Source organism: Phoenix dactylifera, chromosome 15, assembly GCF_051530095.1.
Source record: "Phoenix dactylifera cultivar Ajwa chromosome 15, Ajwa_hap1_PhDact_Kaust_v1.1, whole genome shotgun sequence".
Lineage (NCBI taxonomy): Eukaryota > Viridiplantae > Streptophyta > Magnoliopsida > Arecales > Arecaceae > Phoenix > Phoenix dactylifera.
Window position 1 is genome coordinate 14,599,192 of NC_143204.1, and position 16,072 is coordinate 14,615,263.

Sequence of the window (16,072 nt, forward strand, 5' to 3'; positions counted from 1 at the left end):
TTCTCCAGTAGACTTTTATTTTTATGTTTTTATTAAATACTACTATATCATCCAAAAGTATTTTTAGAGGGCGAGAAAGTATCAAAAATTTTGCTAAATAGGGCCGACATAGTAAAAAATTTTAAGGAGAAAAAAATGACTTCTATGGGAGACTCAACGAAGGAAGATTTTTTTTTTTTTTGATGAAATATGAAGGTTGTCCTTGCAACTGAAATATTAAAGGATGTTTATTGCTTGTGAGAAAGAGATGAGGGTTGGCCACGAGATATGATAGGGAGAGAAATAGAGAGATACTGATCCCTCTAGACGAAGTACTCAAAGGCTTTTACTTGAATTAGTTAAGTATTTTAATAGTGAAAAGGTTTTTGTAGCAAGGATTATAAGATGGGTGAGAGAAATGGGAGAGAAGAAGGGAGATGAGGCATGCATTTAATAAAAAAGTGTAATATTTATTGTCTTTTTTAGGACTGATACATGGATTAATTATTAAATTAATTGAATTAATTCATAATATATTTTAGCCATTTATATGAGAATGATCAAAGACCACAAAAGAATCAAAAATTTAGGAGTAGTTATAGATTAATAATTATAATACTAGTCCTATTTTTTTTCCTCATAATTAACTAACATTCTTCATTACATTGAACAAAATAACAAAATTGTTTTGAAGATCGATCCATGTTTCAACATCATCAGGGAAAAAGAGCATGGGCATCATTAATTTGAAGGCAGGCCTGGTTGGAAGGTCGACCTCACGATAAAAAAAATACTTGGAAAGCATTGGAACTTGGGACGAGTTAAAAAGAAGAGTAGCTGACATTCTTTATTGACCACTCCCTGTTCGATCGAATCCGTAACAAAATAAAAATTTATATGAATCTCGAACGCTCTATTTGGAAATAAGGTGCACGTTTCCTTGTATCGACAAGCGGCAGCATCAAAATTTTTCAATAACACCAGGGACACAAATGTCACTTCAGCTTTTAACCTCCAGCAGAGAAGGTTGGTAGGGGAGGAAAGGAAAGAGAGGAGGGAGGGAAAAAGAGAGTCTGTGGGTTGGAAGAAGTTAATAAAGAAATATTCAATGGCAATAAAAAGGAGTGAAAGAAGAAAAGGGAAGGCTTTTTTTTTCTTTTTGATATTTAAGCATCCTCTGTTCTAGAGAGAGAAAGTGTGAGAGTTGGTAAAGGAGGAAGAGTTTGGAGCTTGTTGTTTGAATTCTTGTGGTCATTGGATTTGAGGCATTGGTTTTGAGCTCACTCTTCTTGTACTTTTGTTGCTCTGCAGTGGGCTTGGGTGAGTGAGGAGGCAGACAGCACATAGAGAGGAGGTGTGGGCATGGGAGGGGTTATCATGGCTTTCCTGCTGTGCTTGCTGGAGGGGCTCTGTTTATGACTTTAAGGTGGTCTCCCTTTTCATTTTCCTATTCAAAAATTTAATTATTTTCCTCTTCCGAAATAATGTTGGTTTTGTTGGCTCTTGGTTTTGTATTCCTCTGTTTCCTCGGTTGGTGGGGTGGGCTTTTGTGCTTGCTTTTGGCGGCCATTATCGTACACTCTTGAGTTTGGTGCAATCTTCTTTCTCCTGCTTTTCCTCCCCACTCCCTGTGAGTTTTCTCTTTTTTCATCATTTTTCTTCTCTAACATGCGGGACTCTCTGAGGTTTTTCCCACTTTAAGCTGGGTTTTGGTTCTATTAGGGATGACTTCCTAAAAGATTTGTACCTTTTGTTCTTAAAAGAAAACTCAACCTGTTTTGCCTGAGAATTTATAACTATATACTTGTTGGTATATTTCCCAACTTTCAGAATACATGAATTTATCCATTGCATTCGATCTATGATATCATATGTTTTTGCAATTAATTTACCTATACTGGTACTGTATTTTGATGTTATTTATTCTTCCATCCTGATATCCATTTCTTCATGCCAATATTTTTTCTCCTTCTTTGTTTATCGAAGGCAGCTTTCCATTTATTTTTTGACGGATTCTATTTTATTGTTTTAACAACTGCGCTGAAGTTTTAATGCAGTCTCACGTGTTTTCTTGGCTTCCATATAGTTATTCTATATGCCTTCAGATGTGCGTTTTTACCAACTTGATAAGATTCCTTCAAAGAAAGCAGTTGTTTTGGTCTCTTTGTTCCCCCTCCTCCCTGTTAAAAAAGATGCTCATTGTCGGGGGTTTCAGCGATCTCCTTCTCCTCACTTTAATGCGCTGTCATGGCCTTGCAGGAGTTGTGATCACACAAGTTGGGAGTTGAACTGGAGGAATGTGGATGCAGTGGCGTAAGCATTGAAGCATGGGACACTAGATCTTTTAGATTTTTGGAACAACACGAGAAAAGGGAAAAAAAAAAGGAGAATTGGAGAGCACAATATGCAACTGAGATCAGAGAGAAATCCATGAGCAAATGGTAGGGAGGGTGGAGGTGTCAGCTTAGTGTTTGTTGTGTGTCTCAGCTCTCCCTTAATTGTTTACTACTCTAGAGAGCCCATGGCTGTCTGCTGTGCCTGACCACTTGCTTCCGCACCCCATGGGCTCTGCTGCTGATCAGGGAAGCAATATACCTTCCCCCTTGGACAGCATGTCTGGGTCGCTTCCTCATTCAAGTGGCATGGCCCTTTAAATCTAGATCCGTTTCTATCTTCTTGGGTTGCAAGCTTTCCTTCCTTCCTATTTTCAGTAACAACGAAGATCAAGAAGCCTGTGTCACTGTCTTTGCAATAGCACACTTGGCGGTGTTCTCTCTCGCGGCTTTTATTTACATTACCAGGGATGCAGGGTGGTGGTATAGCTGTTCTTTTGACAGTTTAGTGGTTGTGGGTGATCTGCTCTGTGTTGCAGAAGTGGAGGGGAAGGTGTGTTCTTTTTATTGCATAATGAAATTTATGAAGCTTGGATCAAAGCCTGATTGTTTTCAGACAGATGGGAACGGCGTCAGGTGATGCGTCTTAAAGCTTCTATTTGTTAAAAAAAATATATTTTAGAGCTTATTCTGCATCTTGCTCTAGTAATTACTTATTCTGCTTTAATTATGTCTGTGTTGTTCCTTCTTGTGCCTACTTTCCCAATCTACTAATTGTAAAGTTTTGTAATTGGACTGCATAAGATCTGGTTTCTGGCTAAATCATTTACTGGGTACAACTCTTCTTGGTGTTAATTCTAGGGTCTGTAGATGATCCAAATAATTTGAAACCTTTGAAGATGACAAATATCCAGGGTAGTTTGGAGATTTTGTTGTGATATCTGGGTGCATAGGTGGTTAGTGATTTTTAATCAGTTGCTATGCAAAATAATTTACTTTTCATGAAGCTTCATTTGATCTAAACTGACTTCCACCCATTGGCATCTGAAATTAGTTAGAAGGAAGAATAAACTGGATCTACTTTCCATCATGAAATGCTTTCTGCTAATTTGCTCTTCACTTCGTCCAACCTGATGTAATTCTGTGACATGCTATCTCTCTTGGTAATCAAGCAATGTGTTTATTTCTCCTCTCTTCCCTGTGAAATGGTTTCTGCATAAAATTTATTTGTTTAAGCTCACAATTGTAAATTTAACTGAGAAATGATCTCTGTTAGATTGTGTCCAGAAAACAATCATTTTACTGAATTCTTTGTTTGTAAGTTAAGTATGCATATGTGCTGAGGTGACAACAGGTGTGACCCCTTGTTGCCTCAAAACAAGCTGATATCTTGCAGCAAGCTAATTAGAGTCATTGGAAATTTGAGCTTAAGATTGGCTCCGAAAAGTAAAATGCATGCTGGTGTGTATGATACTCTAAAGGGCACATTACAATAAACATATAGTAATATTTCCCTTTAGGTTCTGGTGTAGAAAAACCATGTTGCTACTTCAGTCGAGTTAAACTTTGCACTTACAAGAGGTTTTAGCCCTTCTATACGTGCGAACCATGCCAATTTTTAAGTTAGAAAGCAAAGGAGGACCATCTAACAAGCCACTTGGCACAACATTTACTTGCCATGCTGCCCTAGGCTGTGTGCATTACTTCCATATCCTGACATATTGTCTCTCACATTTGGTTTTCTATTTTAATGTATGGTGCATGCCATTTCACATGGTCTTCACCTTATGTGTTCATTCCTTCAAAGTGTCCACCACATGGCTCGAGGTATTGTGTCACATGGAGTGATTAAGGGATCCTGTGCTGTATTGGTTCCATGGATCTATGCAACTCAAAAATTCTTAGTATATAGCTCTTTGCCACACCTCCACATGGCATAAGGAGTTGCCATTAGCACTTCTTAGTATGATTGCCATTGGGGGGTGGGGGAGGGGGGCATGGGGGCCACAACCTTTTCTTAGCTCATGTGGTTATCCTTCTAAAACCTATAGGAGTATCTAGTGACAACATCTAGAATTCATTATTACATGTGTCCTTGTTATTGTTACATTATGTGGGAAATCTATTTTATTTAGGTACCACAGGGGGACTGCAAGTCCTTCATCCCCAGTGCAAATCTGAGTGTCGCCTGATCAATAAAAGACCTAAAATTTCTTATTCTGCTGATCTAACTCGACAAATTCTTGCCCTTGCAAAATGTTGAGATATGGCACAACATACTATTGCCTTTTCTTCCTACTTTTTTGACAGTGCGCTAGCCCTCTTTCTTAATACACCCAAGAATTAAAATATTGTATGTGATTCCTTTGACTAGCAGAGGCTTGGCAAGGTACATGGTATCGGAACTAAGCACCCACTAGTATGGAAAAAAGATACAAAATTCTTTTAACAGATTCACGTCTGGTACAGTATTGATTCAGCTCTTCTAAACAAAAGACTTTGATTGCTTTGTATAAGTGCATAAACATATTCTAAACTAAAAACACATTTCTTGACTAACTTATAGAAATTCAGTATCAAAAAGTTATCGCAATTAGCCATTTTGGTTTGCTGTAACATGTGCATCACACAGCTTCAAGTCATTGTTATAGAAATTTGCATAACACAATTTTTGATGCATCAACAATGCAAAATAATCTTAAAAATCATGATGAGAATTATAAGGGGGCATGTAACTAAGTTTGTACATTAACAACGTATTTTAAGCATTATAAGATATTATTAGTAGTATGGGTATTTCAGACACTTGTAATATCTTATATTCTATGACATATCATGATTCCTAAATTGTGTTCCATTGTAAAAGTGCACATTTTTAATGATTTCCTTTGAATCCATAGGATTTTTTCATGATATCATTAGAAAAGGAAAAAATTAACAAGGAAAAGTTCCTGCCAAGGCTATTCAAATGGATGGGCATAGTTTTGATTTCGAAAAGCTCCTTTTATTCTTCAAAGGGTAAGCGCTGACTGCTATGGTAGAGGAGGAAGGCCCAGTTGGATCTTCTTTTCTTAAAAAGCAGCTTCCTGGGCAACCAATTAGTAGGTTGCCTTGGTCGGGAAGACCAATTAGGTATTCTTTTGTTCTTTGAGGGGTTGCCCTAGCTGCCATGGTAGTGAATGAAAGTTGATTGACTCTTTCTTTATCCTTCAAGGGGATAGTCCCTTTGCTTGATCAAGTCTTTTTTTGTTCTTTTAAAGGTATCCCTTTATGCTGATTGAATCTATCTTTTGCTTTCAAAATTGGTATAATGGAGATCTATGACCTAGTTAGGAGGTTGATTCTTTCAAAGTTACCCTGAGTGGTCATGGCATGGGGTTGCTGGGACAATAGGATGATGGTGAAAGACGCATGCAAAGAAGCTTGTACGAGAACTTAGTCTATTCTTGGTTCGCTGGATAAATTTTGAGGGGATAAGGAAACTTACCTGGGTGCTATTGGTAAAAAAAGACTTATTTCCATAGGTAGGGACGTTTTGGCATTTGGTGTCACGATCCGGATCCGAAGGATGATTTGTCGCACCCCAGATCCGGAGCGTGATATAGCCGTGCTACCGTAGGGTATTGCCTACAATAACACAAAGCCCACAATGAAAAGTTTTCATAAAAAATAATAGAATATTAAATTTAGTTCAGTTTGATTTGTTAAACAAAGAGAAGCGGGTACAGAGCGTCTAAACCCAACATTCGAACATTCAAGACTACATAACTGAAACTTTATAGTTATAACTACATTTATTGATAGCTTGCCACTATGCTTCAAGCTTTATTCTTTCATCTATCATTCATTTATTCTTTTCCGCTCCTAGTAACCTTAATTGTTTGAAAAAAAACATAACAAGATAAATGAGCTTTGCGGCTTAGTAACCATGCACCACCTTATCGGATCAAGCATAAATTTTTTCATGTCAATGCATCATTTAAGAAAAATAATAGTTATTCCAAAATAAGTATTTCATAATACAGTACAATAAAACAAGTCGTAAGCAAATCATGCATGCATAATCATTCATATTCCATAAACATAGCTTCAAGTTCATTTTGCAAATAAATGCATAAATTATTCTTCTGCCATTTAGCCATATCATAGCTCAAAACTTTGCTCATAGATATTCGTGCTACGGTCACTATAACCCGTAATAGGGTCGTCTTCATAATCGACGAGATTTCATAGGTCATATTCGTTACCAATTTTAATCTGTTGGCAGAGGGTCGTTCTCGTTGGATGCTAGCTCCAGGATGTCGATTGGCCTCCATTTCTAGAGGCAATCATAGTTATCTGAGAGCTTTTAGAAATCTTCATAATTTTACATAGGTTGGAAATGCTAAATGATATTACAAAAGTTTAAAATGCATAATCATGTCATATATATATATATATATTATTTTCATAGTAATATGCAATTTTTCATAATCATAATTCATCTAAAATAATGTATGCTATAACTATGCTATTTGGCCAAAAACTTGGATCATTTTCCATCATATGCTTGATCTTAAATTTTTTAGAAAATGCAGGATCAATCATGTCAAATATAATTCATAATTTTTGTACTAAAAATAAATCAGTAATTTGAAATTTAATAAGGTTTGTGCCAGGGTCACTTACCATGATATGCCCAAAAATCACAAGGTTCAGTTAGGCAAATCTGTTGCACCTATCAAACCATTTAAAAAATATATATTACTTGCTATTTACTAATTAAAAAATTAAGTACAAATTAAAATGCCCCAAGCAACCCGAAATAGACTTGAGCGGGCTTCAAATTCCAACTGGGTAAATCGATCTAGGATCTACAATTCAAGAGTGAGAAAAGTTGAACCTTGGCTGGGGCCTCTCTTACTGGTTCCGATCTTTTAGAGAGAGAAATGGGGAGATTAGTGAGAGAAGAGAGAAGGAACGAGACATAAAGAGAGGAAGAGGGATGAGTTTTTTTTCTCTCTCCTCTTCTTCTTCCTCTTCTTTCCTTCCCTTCTTCTTCTTTCTTCTTTCCTTGGTAATCAAGGGAAGAAGGTGGGTGGATCAGCGGCTGCCGGAGTCGAGGTCCAGTGGTGGCTGCCGAAGGTGGTGACGGGTGGTGGGGAGAGACTGGCAACAGCTGGTGGGGACGCCCATGCTCGGGCAAAATTGGAGGAAAAGAATGATAGAGGGGCAGCGCCCCTAGCTGCCTCGAGGCAGCTTTCTCGGCCTAAAAAAACTCCAACAGAGGATGGGAAACTCACCGGCAAGGGGTGGAGGCGGTGGACTTCGGCCTACGGTGGCAATTTCTGGTGGTTCCCAGCGACAAGATAAAGGATGGCTTTCGAAATAGGGCACTCGAAGCAGAGGGAGAATGAAGGGTTTCGGGCGTTGGTGCTTGGTCGAGGTGGCTTGCCGGCCATTAGAGGAGGAAGAAGAATGGAAACTGGATGGTGGATCAAGCAGAGGGAATAGGAGGGATTTATAGAGGGTTTGGGAGGGGATAAGCTCGGGTATCTATGGATCTCAGTGGTGGTTGTGCCCGCCCCCAACGGCTGGCGGCAGTTCAACGGCCCCACGACAATTCAATGGCCCCGTAGAGCCTTAAAAGCCATGGTTTGCTGTGGCTTATCTCAACGGAAGAGGGGTAGCAGAGGATCGCGAGCATTCTCTGTAACAACCCAGGATCTCACCTAAAAAAGTTAGCCAAAAGGTATTATTTGGGTTCATTGATCCTACATAAGAATTCGAGATCTCCTCGGCTAATAACCGATGTGGGACTAAACACATGTCTGCTCGGATTCTCACATACTCCCTCCATTCAAGCCCTGACACCCTTGTCAGGCTAAGAGTTCAAATTCATTCGAATCTAATCATATGCACCACGATCGGCTCATGGTCAGCTTTCATGAACTTGTGTTGCGGTGTTCTCTAATCCACATAGGCTATGGGCCGAGTTGGCTCTGACACCATTTGTCACAATTCAGGACCTCATTCAAAATGGCTAGTCGGAAGGTATTATTTTGATTCTTGATCTTGTATAAGTATCCAAGATCTATTTAGCGAATAATCGATGTGGAACTAAACACACACCCGCACGAGTCCTCACATATTCCTTCCATTTAAACCTTGATGTCCTCATCAGGCTATAAGTTCAAATCCATTCAAAACCATTCAAATCTAATCGCAACCTCCACAATCGGCTCATGGTCAGCCTCTATGAACCCGTGATGCAAGTCTACATAGGTCATGAGCCAATGCTACAAGTCCACGTAGCTTATGGGTTGGGTCCGCTCTGATACTATTTTTAACAATCCAATACCTCACTCAAAATGGCTATCCGAAAGGTATGATTTGGGTTTCTTAATCCTATATAAGTATCCCAGATCTATCCAACAAATAATCGATGTGAGACTAAACCATGCCCACATGGATCCTCACATACTTTTCTTGTTTAAGCTCCGACATTTTTGTTAGGCTAAGGGTTCAAATCCATTCAAATCTAACCACAAGCACAACGATCGACCCGTGATCAACCCCAATGGATCCGTGCTGCAGTGTCCCCTAGTCTACATAGGTTATGGGCCGGGTCTGCTCTGATACTATTTGTAGCAATCCAGGACCTCACCCAAAAAGACTAGCTGAAAGTTATTTTTTTAGTTCTTTGATCCTGTATAAGTATCCAAGATCTCCTCGGCGAATAACCGATGTGGGACTAAACACATGCCCGGTTGGGCTCTCACATCCTCTGTTTCGATCCTTTCTTCCATTCTCTTTTTTTTTTCTTGAATTTGAATTAAAGTTGGTTGGGCCTGCCGACTTTGGTCCATACCAGCCACAATTGGCCTTATTCGTACATTTGGTTGCAGGAATGGGCATGCAGGGAACAAAGTGCATTTAGTGCATTAGATTTCATGATGTTACAGATTTTATTACAAGAACAAAATTGCCCTCCCGCTTTTTTGTGTGTAGAGTAGATAGGGGTTAAAAGTAATTGGAGGAGATATCTTTCCTCTTTCTATTGTATAAGTCTATTCTACCAAAATGATGGAATAGAATTATGCCCATGACAGGCCCACTCCCCTCCCTCCAGCAATGGTGTAAGCCTGTTCCCCCTCCCTTTTTTGGGTGTTTGGCAGATATCCCCCCAATTTAGGGGCAGATATCCCACTTATTCTCCAACCAAACACACCCTAAAATTTGCACGTCCAACTGCCCTCATTTCATTGAGTGAGAGGATGTTTTTTACTCAATGGATCCATTAGAATGGTTATAACAAAATAATTTTCTGCTGTTGGGTGACAGAGACCTCCTTCCATTGTCTTAAGAAAAAAAAATAATTTTCTGCAAAGCCACTCATTTTGATACAACCATTAGAGGCAAGGGATTATTTTATACGGTGATTTGTTGCATTATTTTATTTTATAATATTATGGCTTCTTCCATGGGATGGAGAAAGTTTCCAATAGCTTCATTCATCAATTTGGTGGACAAATGTTATCCTTATCGACTAACATTACACCAACATTGATGCTAAACATTGGGAAGCATATTTCGAACAAACACCATTAAACAAGGTCTTTTGAACCTTTATTTGCTAGTTTCCCAAATGCCATATGTTAATGTGTTAAATGGACATAAATGCCTGCAAATTCTATGTTTATAAAGTAGGTTGTTATTGGGATCTCTGAACTCGTCAATGCCTTAAATAGTGTAAATATCATATGCTTATTTACAACTGCAGATGGAGTGAGAAGAAATGTGAGGCTGACCACTTTTTTATAAATTTAAGTGAGAATCTAAAGTATTTAAGAATATGCCCGTGGAGATGGAAATTCTGCATTGGAGGAAGACTATAGTTATGACAGATTAAGTTATGAGGTCAATAATTTTACCACAGGCAAGTTCATAAAAATGCTACTGTGATCTTATTGTCATGTGGTTAGGCCTGGCCAAATAATGGAGTTCGAATTTGTCTTGAAGAATTGGAAAGAGGAAAGGCCCAAGGAAATCTAGTCAAAAAGGACTGGGAAAATGATTTGGATTGGAAGATATCACATTGTTCTGGAAACTTCATTAAAAGAGCTATAATAGAAAGGTTCTAGGTAATACACGATCCAGTAGAAACACAACATGATATGAATTTAATCATTGGCCAATTATTTATATCATTCTAAAATTAACATGTGCATTATCTGGCATGATTCAGTCAAGAAACCATACTATCATACAGACGAAGCATTCTGGGAGATATATTTAATCATAACTGATGTAAATTTAGCAAAGTATGTCCAAGAATATGGAATGAAGGCCATTCCAATACGCACTTGATCCGAAACCACATCAATTCTTTCAGCTTAGATCCGATTTAATCCAGGTTTCTTTTTGTGAAAAAAACCCTTATATATAGTTCCTTAGTGAAATTAGCTGAAGGAATGGATACTGTCATACTGATCTGCATTGAAATTATGAGTTTGAGTAGTATTTGAAATTTGATTTCCATGTTATTCAAATGAAATGAATGAAACAACTTTGCTTTTGCTTGAAATAATGATACAAGCATCTTTTCTGCTGAAAATTGACTGATCTATAAAAGTAGTGAAATGCAAATTCAGAATGTGTGCCTCAGACATTTTTTTCAAATGAAAAAAAAGTTTTTCTTCATGGAAAATCAAACATATTTTTTATCTGTTGTATGGAGATAGAGTATCTAGTGTTTGTTTAAGTGAGCTCATTATCAGCAAGTCACACCTTATTCACTCTGCCAGCAAAATTTCCCCTTTCATTTCTTCTTGCTTGTACCTATAATAATACACGTATTCAACAGTTCAAATTTGATTGTTTTTGCTAATTTAGCTGTCAACATTGCAAGTATTTATCTGTTGAAATATGATTAAAGAGTTGTTCATTTTGCAGGTTTGTGGCAACTGAGTTGGCAACTGACATGGTTGTTCATGTAGGAAATGTTAAATTCCGTCTACACAAGGTAGGAACTCCGCTTTTCTACAAACCATAGTGAATATTGGAATTCGTTATGCATGGATCCTAAATGTTTGCTTTCTGTGCCTTAATCCATTCATGTTTTGACAAATGCACACATACCTTCCATGTAGTGCATGGGCCTCCTCCCCATGTGGAAAGTGTACTTTAGTAATTTAGTTGCACTTTATTGGATTAAATGGGTAAGCGAGAACTTGAAGTTCCTGGCATGTTTGATTTTTTCTGCTAAATGGGGGTATTGGTTAATAATACAAAACAATGAAGAACAATAGTAACAAATTATCATAAGTCTTTTACTGCTAGGTTGTTGTGTTAGCACTTGTTTATGAGTAAATCTGAGTGGTGATGATTTTACAAGTAATTATTATGATATGTAGCACCCTTCTCACACCCAGGAACTATCTTTTATATGTTAATGCTTCCTAATTATGATGCCTTTTTCATGAATTCATCTTTCGAATACCATTGATGTTATTAAAAGATACAAAATTCAGAGGAACAAAAAGGTAATACATCTCTCATTTATGCATGTAGGAGAACATCAGTAATCCTTGTGTAATGTGTTTGATCTCTCGGTTCTGCTGGTTCAATTTCCTACAAACTCTCTTTAACCTTTTATATATTATGCTTACCTTTTCTGCACCAATTGAAAAAATGCAGTTTCCTCTTTTGTCCAAGAGTTCTCGCTTGCAAAAATTAGTGGCAGCTACCAATGATGAAAGCAATGATGAGATTCACATTCCTGATATCCCTGGTGGCCCTGCTGCCTTTGAGATTTGTGCTAAATTTTGTTACGGCATGACTGTCACCCTCAATGCTTACAATGTGGTTGCAACCAGATGTGCAGCAGAGTATCTTGAAATGCATGAAGCTGTAGAGAAAGGGAATCTAATATATAAAATCGAAGTCTTCCTCAAGACGAGCATATTCCGTAGCTGGAAAGACTCGATCATAGTTCTCCAGACTACAAAATCTCTGCTGCCTTGGTCTGAGGACCTGAAGTTGGTGAGTCACTGTATAGATTCTATAACTTTCAAGGCCTCTATCGATGCTTGTAAGGTGGAATGGTCCTACACCTACAATCGAAAGAATCTTCTATCAGAAAACGGACTTGATCCTCATTGGCATGCAGTCAAAAAACAGCCATCAGTACCCAAGGACTGGTGGGTTGAGGACTTGTGCGAGCTTGAAATGGATTTGTACAAGCAGCTTATAATGGCTATCAAAGCAAAGGGAAGAATGTCCAGTGAAGTGATTGGAGAAGCTCTGAAAGCTTACACATATAGAAGACTCCCGGGTTTTGGCGAAGGTTCCATGATCCATGGAGGTGATGGCATGAAAAGTAGGTCACTGCTGGAGACCATTATCTGGTTATTGCCGGCAGAAAAATGTTCGGTATCATGCAGTTTCCTTCTTAAGCTACTAAGACATGCAAGTTTATTGGATTGCAGTGACATGGCTAAGAAAGAGCTCATCAAGCGAGTAGGCAACCAATTAGAAGAAGCTTCAGTGCCTGATCTTTTGATCCCCAGCATGGCAGGGGAGGACACGGTCTATGATATCGACATGGTCCTAAGTATAGTGGAGAAATTTGTGATGCAGGACAACAATGCTGCTCAAACTACCCCAAAGGTATCTGAAGTGCTTGAGGAGACCAGAAGCCCAGCTTTAGTTTCAGGTGGTTCAAAGATTCTTGTAGCGAAGCTGGTTGATGGGTATCTTGCTGAGATAGCGAAAGACCCCAACTTACCTCTTCCAAAGTTTGTTGATCTTGCTCAAATGGTATCAGCCGACTCAAGGCCAGTGCATGATGGGCTTTATCGTGCTATTGACATGTATCTGAAGGTACAAATCTTACAATCTTTCAATTGCCATATTCCTTCCCTTAGTCCTTGTAAATTATTTAATTTCTTGGGCTAATCAGTTAAGGACTGAAATTAGAAATTCTGCATAGGGATAAATTTAAGAATTCTACATCTAAGAACTATAATATATGTTTGAAAGCAAGGTATGCCGTACCAATCCGAATCGGACAGTATGGAACATGTCGTACTATACTGGTTCAGTGTCGGTACCCAGTACAGGTGGCATACTGAGTGCCAAACAAATTCTGTACCAAATCATACTAACATTGTGCTAGTGTGGCACCGGTACGGATCCGATACCGAGACAATGAATTTTGTTTGAAAGCATTGTAATCATGGAGTTATCATGTTATTATCATGGAATTTTCATTCTTATTGTTATGGGCAGGAGCACCCATGTCTAAGCAAGAGTGAGAGAAAGAAGCTATGTCGTCTGATGGATTGCAAGAAGCTTTCTGTAAATGCCTGCACTCATGCTGTACAGAACGAGCGCCTCCCACTACGGGTGGTAGTCCAGGTCCTCTTCTTCGAGCAGGTTAGGGCAGCAGCTGCTACTGCAGGCCAGACCGTGAACAGTGGTGGTTCCTATGGGAGTTCAAGATCAGGTGTCACCACCAACACAGAGGATGACTGGGATGGAGTCCCAACAGTAGAAGACCTCAAGTCGCTCAAGTCTATGAAGCTCATGGATGGCAAGGAAAGTGAGAGGACCAGCAGCAGCAACAATGCTAGCAAGAACAATGGCAATGACAGAGCTGGCAGTGTCGAGGTGAAAGGCATGATGATGCCAAAGAAGATACCGGGCAAGCTGCTGTCAAGCAAAGGACAGGGAGGGGAGAACAGTAGCTCCGACACTTCCGGTAGCCCAGGCTCAGCAAACCGGGATGAGCCAAAGTCTACACCTTCAAGGAACACCAGACACCATGTTTCATAACCAAGGTGCACCACTGGGAGCAAGCATGATGAAAGCTGAAAAATGAGTTCTTTTGTCCAATCAAGACCAGTTTTTCATGTATCATAGAAGAGGAAAGTGGTTAGTATGGTTTAGGTATGAGGTTAGAATGTTAGCGTGAGATAATATCAATGTGGGTAAGTGCCATTGTCTATTATCTCTTATTATTGTAGCAAAATCAGTTAAATCTTCTATGACATCCATCCAACTTGGCTGCAGTATTAGATGATGGGAAATACCACTGGTTCTTGATGATCAAAAGAAAATGAGGGTAATATATTCTTGCATGCAGGTTGCTTCCTTCCCGTGGTGGCTAAATTAGTCTACATCGAATTTGGTTATCTTTTAGATCACTTCTGAACAATTTAAAAAGAAGGGTTGGAGCCTAAAGAAGGTATGCGCTCTCCATAGCCTACACCTGGAGACTACTTATGGGTTAGGAAAATTGGGGGAGGGGGGTCACCGAAAAGACTGTATCATTGCCACTCGTTGTAGGGATCTCTGGCGTTTTGAAAACAATGCGAAGATGTACCCGACTCTCCACCCGATTTGGCTTCAATGGTCTATGACTGTAAGTAGGCAAATTGGCCAGAAAAGAATGCTCAGGTCTTGTAATAACCTAGAAACAAAAAAAAGGGCCCGTGGACAGGCTCGAAGATACTAGCCCCATCTATGGGCTTGTGGGCCGGCCTGAATGGGCTAGGCCCAAAGTTGACCCGTGCTTGGAATGCGGGTGATTGGGGAAGAAGACCTTGGCTAGGTCTCCATCCTCCCCGATTTTGGTGGAAAGGACTTCTTGAAGGCAGTCCAAGTTTGAATCGAACTGAAGAATTTTACCTATTTAATTCTCTATCTCCTTTGAGTTCATCCATCCAAAATGCTGAGAATCGCCGCGATTCAAACTCCCCTTCTCCGAGCCTCCTCCTCGGTTCACGGTCGGAAAGGGCTACTGGAACCTTGCTGGACCGAAGTGAGAGCCCTTCACCTCCTTCTCCTTTTTTTTCGGTCATTGGCCCATTGTTTTCCTTGAATTTGGCTAGTGAGCCGTCGGATTGAGGTTGAACAGGACTCCCTTATTTTGGTGCACCTTCCCTTTCGTTTAGCCGGCAATCGCCGGGCGTGGCTTGCCACCGGCACCGCCATGGGTGGTCAACCGTGGGGCATCACCGACTATGGGCAGCTACCCACTGCCGAACACTTCTCTCTAGTCGGGAAGAAGGAAGAAAGAGAGAGAGAGAGAGAGGGAGAGCTACTCGGTTTTCTCCTCTTTCCTTGTCCTCTATCCTCTCTCTTTCTCTCTCCTATGTCTAGTTCTCTCGCTTTCTGTTAGGGTTTCTCTCTCTAGCTTGATCCGGGGAGACCATTATTTTTGGAGGATTGTTGGATAGTCCTGGGATCCTAGGTACTGGTGGACCCTTTAGAGGATCAATAGAGGGTTCTGGGTTATCCGTTAACTTGGATAATTTTTAATATTGATTTAGTTCTGTAGGAAAATAATCTGTTGGACAAGAGGATGTTGAGCGCAGTTTTGCGTACCCGGTTTGTAGATTGCAGTGTGGGAAGGTAATTGGTTTGTCTTGTTGTCAGCAAAAAGGTAAGAATTCTTGTACACCAATATGCATAATATAAATATTTTTATACCTATATATGTATGATATGCTATGATCCAGATAAGTAAGAAGTAAGAATAGTTTTATGATAGTTTTTATATTAAATCATATTTTGATCATGTTTGCTTGTGATTGATAATATGATGGATGCATATATGATCATAACTTATACTTGCATGATCAGACTAATAGATGTAGTATTCTCGACTAACCATATTATATTGGTTGCCTCGTCATGGGCTGGAAATATGATTGTGGTCGGTCTAAAGCAAAAAAAAAATGATATGTGGATGTGAATTTGATTAAATGAACAAG

At 39.4% G+C, this 16,072-nt stretch overlaps 1 protein-coding gene across 4 annotated transcripts; it reads left to right on the forward strand.

The window, feature by feature from the left end:
* Nucleotides 1-1,008: 1,008 nt before the first annotated feature.
* On the forward strand, nucleotides 1,009-14,383 carry LOC103697253 (phototropic-responsive NPH3 family protein NPY4-like). Of its 4 annotated transcripts, none has more exons than XM_008779075.6 (5): nucleotides 1,009-1,405; nucleotides 2,239-2,948; nucleotides 11,247-11,316; nucleotides 11,991-13,175; nucleotides 13,584-14,383. In XM_008779075.6, exons 2-5 carry the CDS (start codon nucleotides 2,887-2,889, stop codon nucleotides 14,127-14,129), a joined length of 1,863 nt encoding a protein of 620 aa, XP_008777297.4. In that variant the 5' UTR covers nucleotides 1,009-1,405; nucleotides 2,239-2,886; the 3' UTR covers nucleotides 14,130-14,383. The 4 variants fall into 4 exon arrangements, with proteins under 4 accessions (XP_008777297.4, XP_008777298.4, XP_088567513.2 ...); XM_008779076.6 differs by having other exon boundaries at nucleotides 1,055-1,609; XM_088711387.2 differs by lacking the exon at nucleotides 1,009-1,405 and adding an exon at nucleotides 1,599-1,664.
* The last annotated feature ends 1,689 nt before the right edge of the window (nucleotides 14,384-16,072 follow it).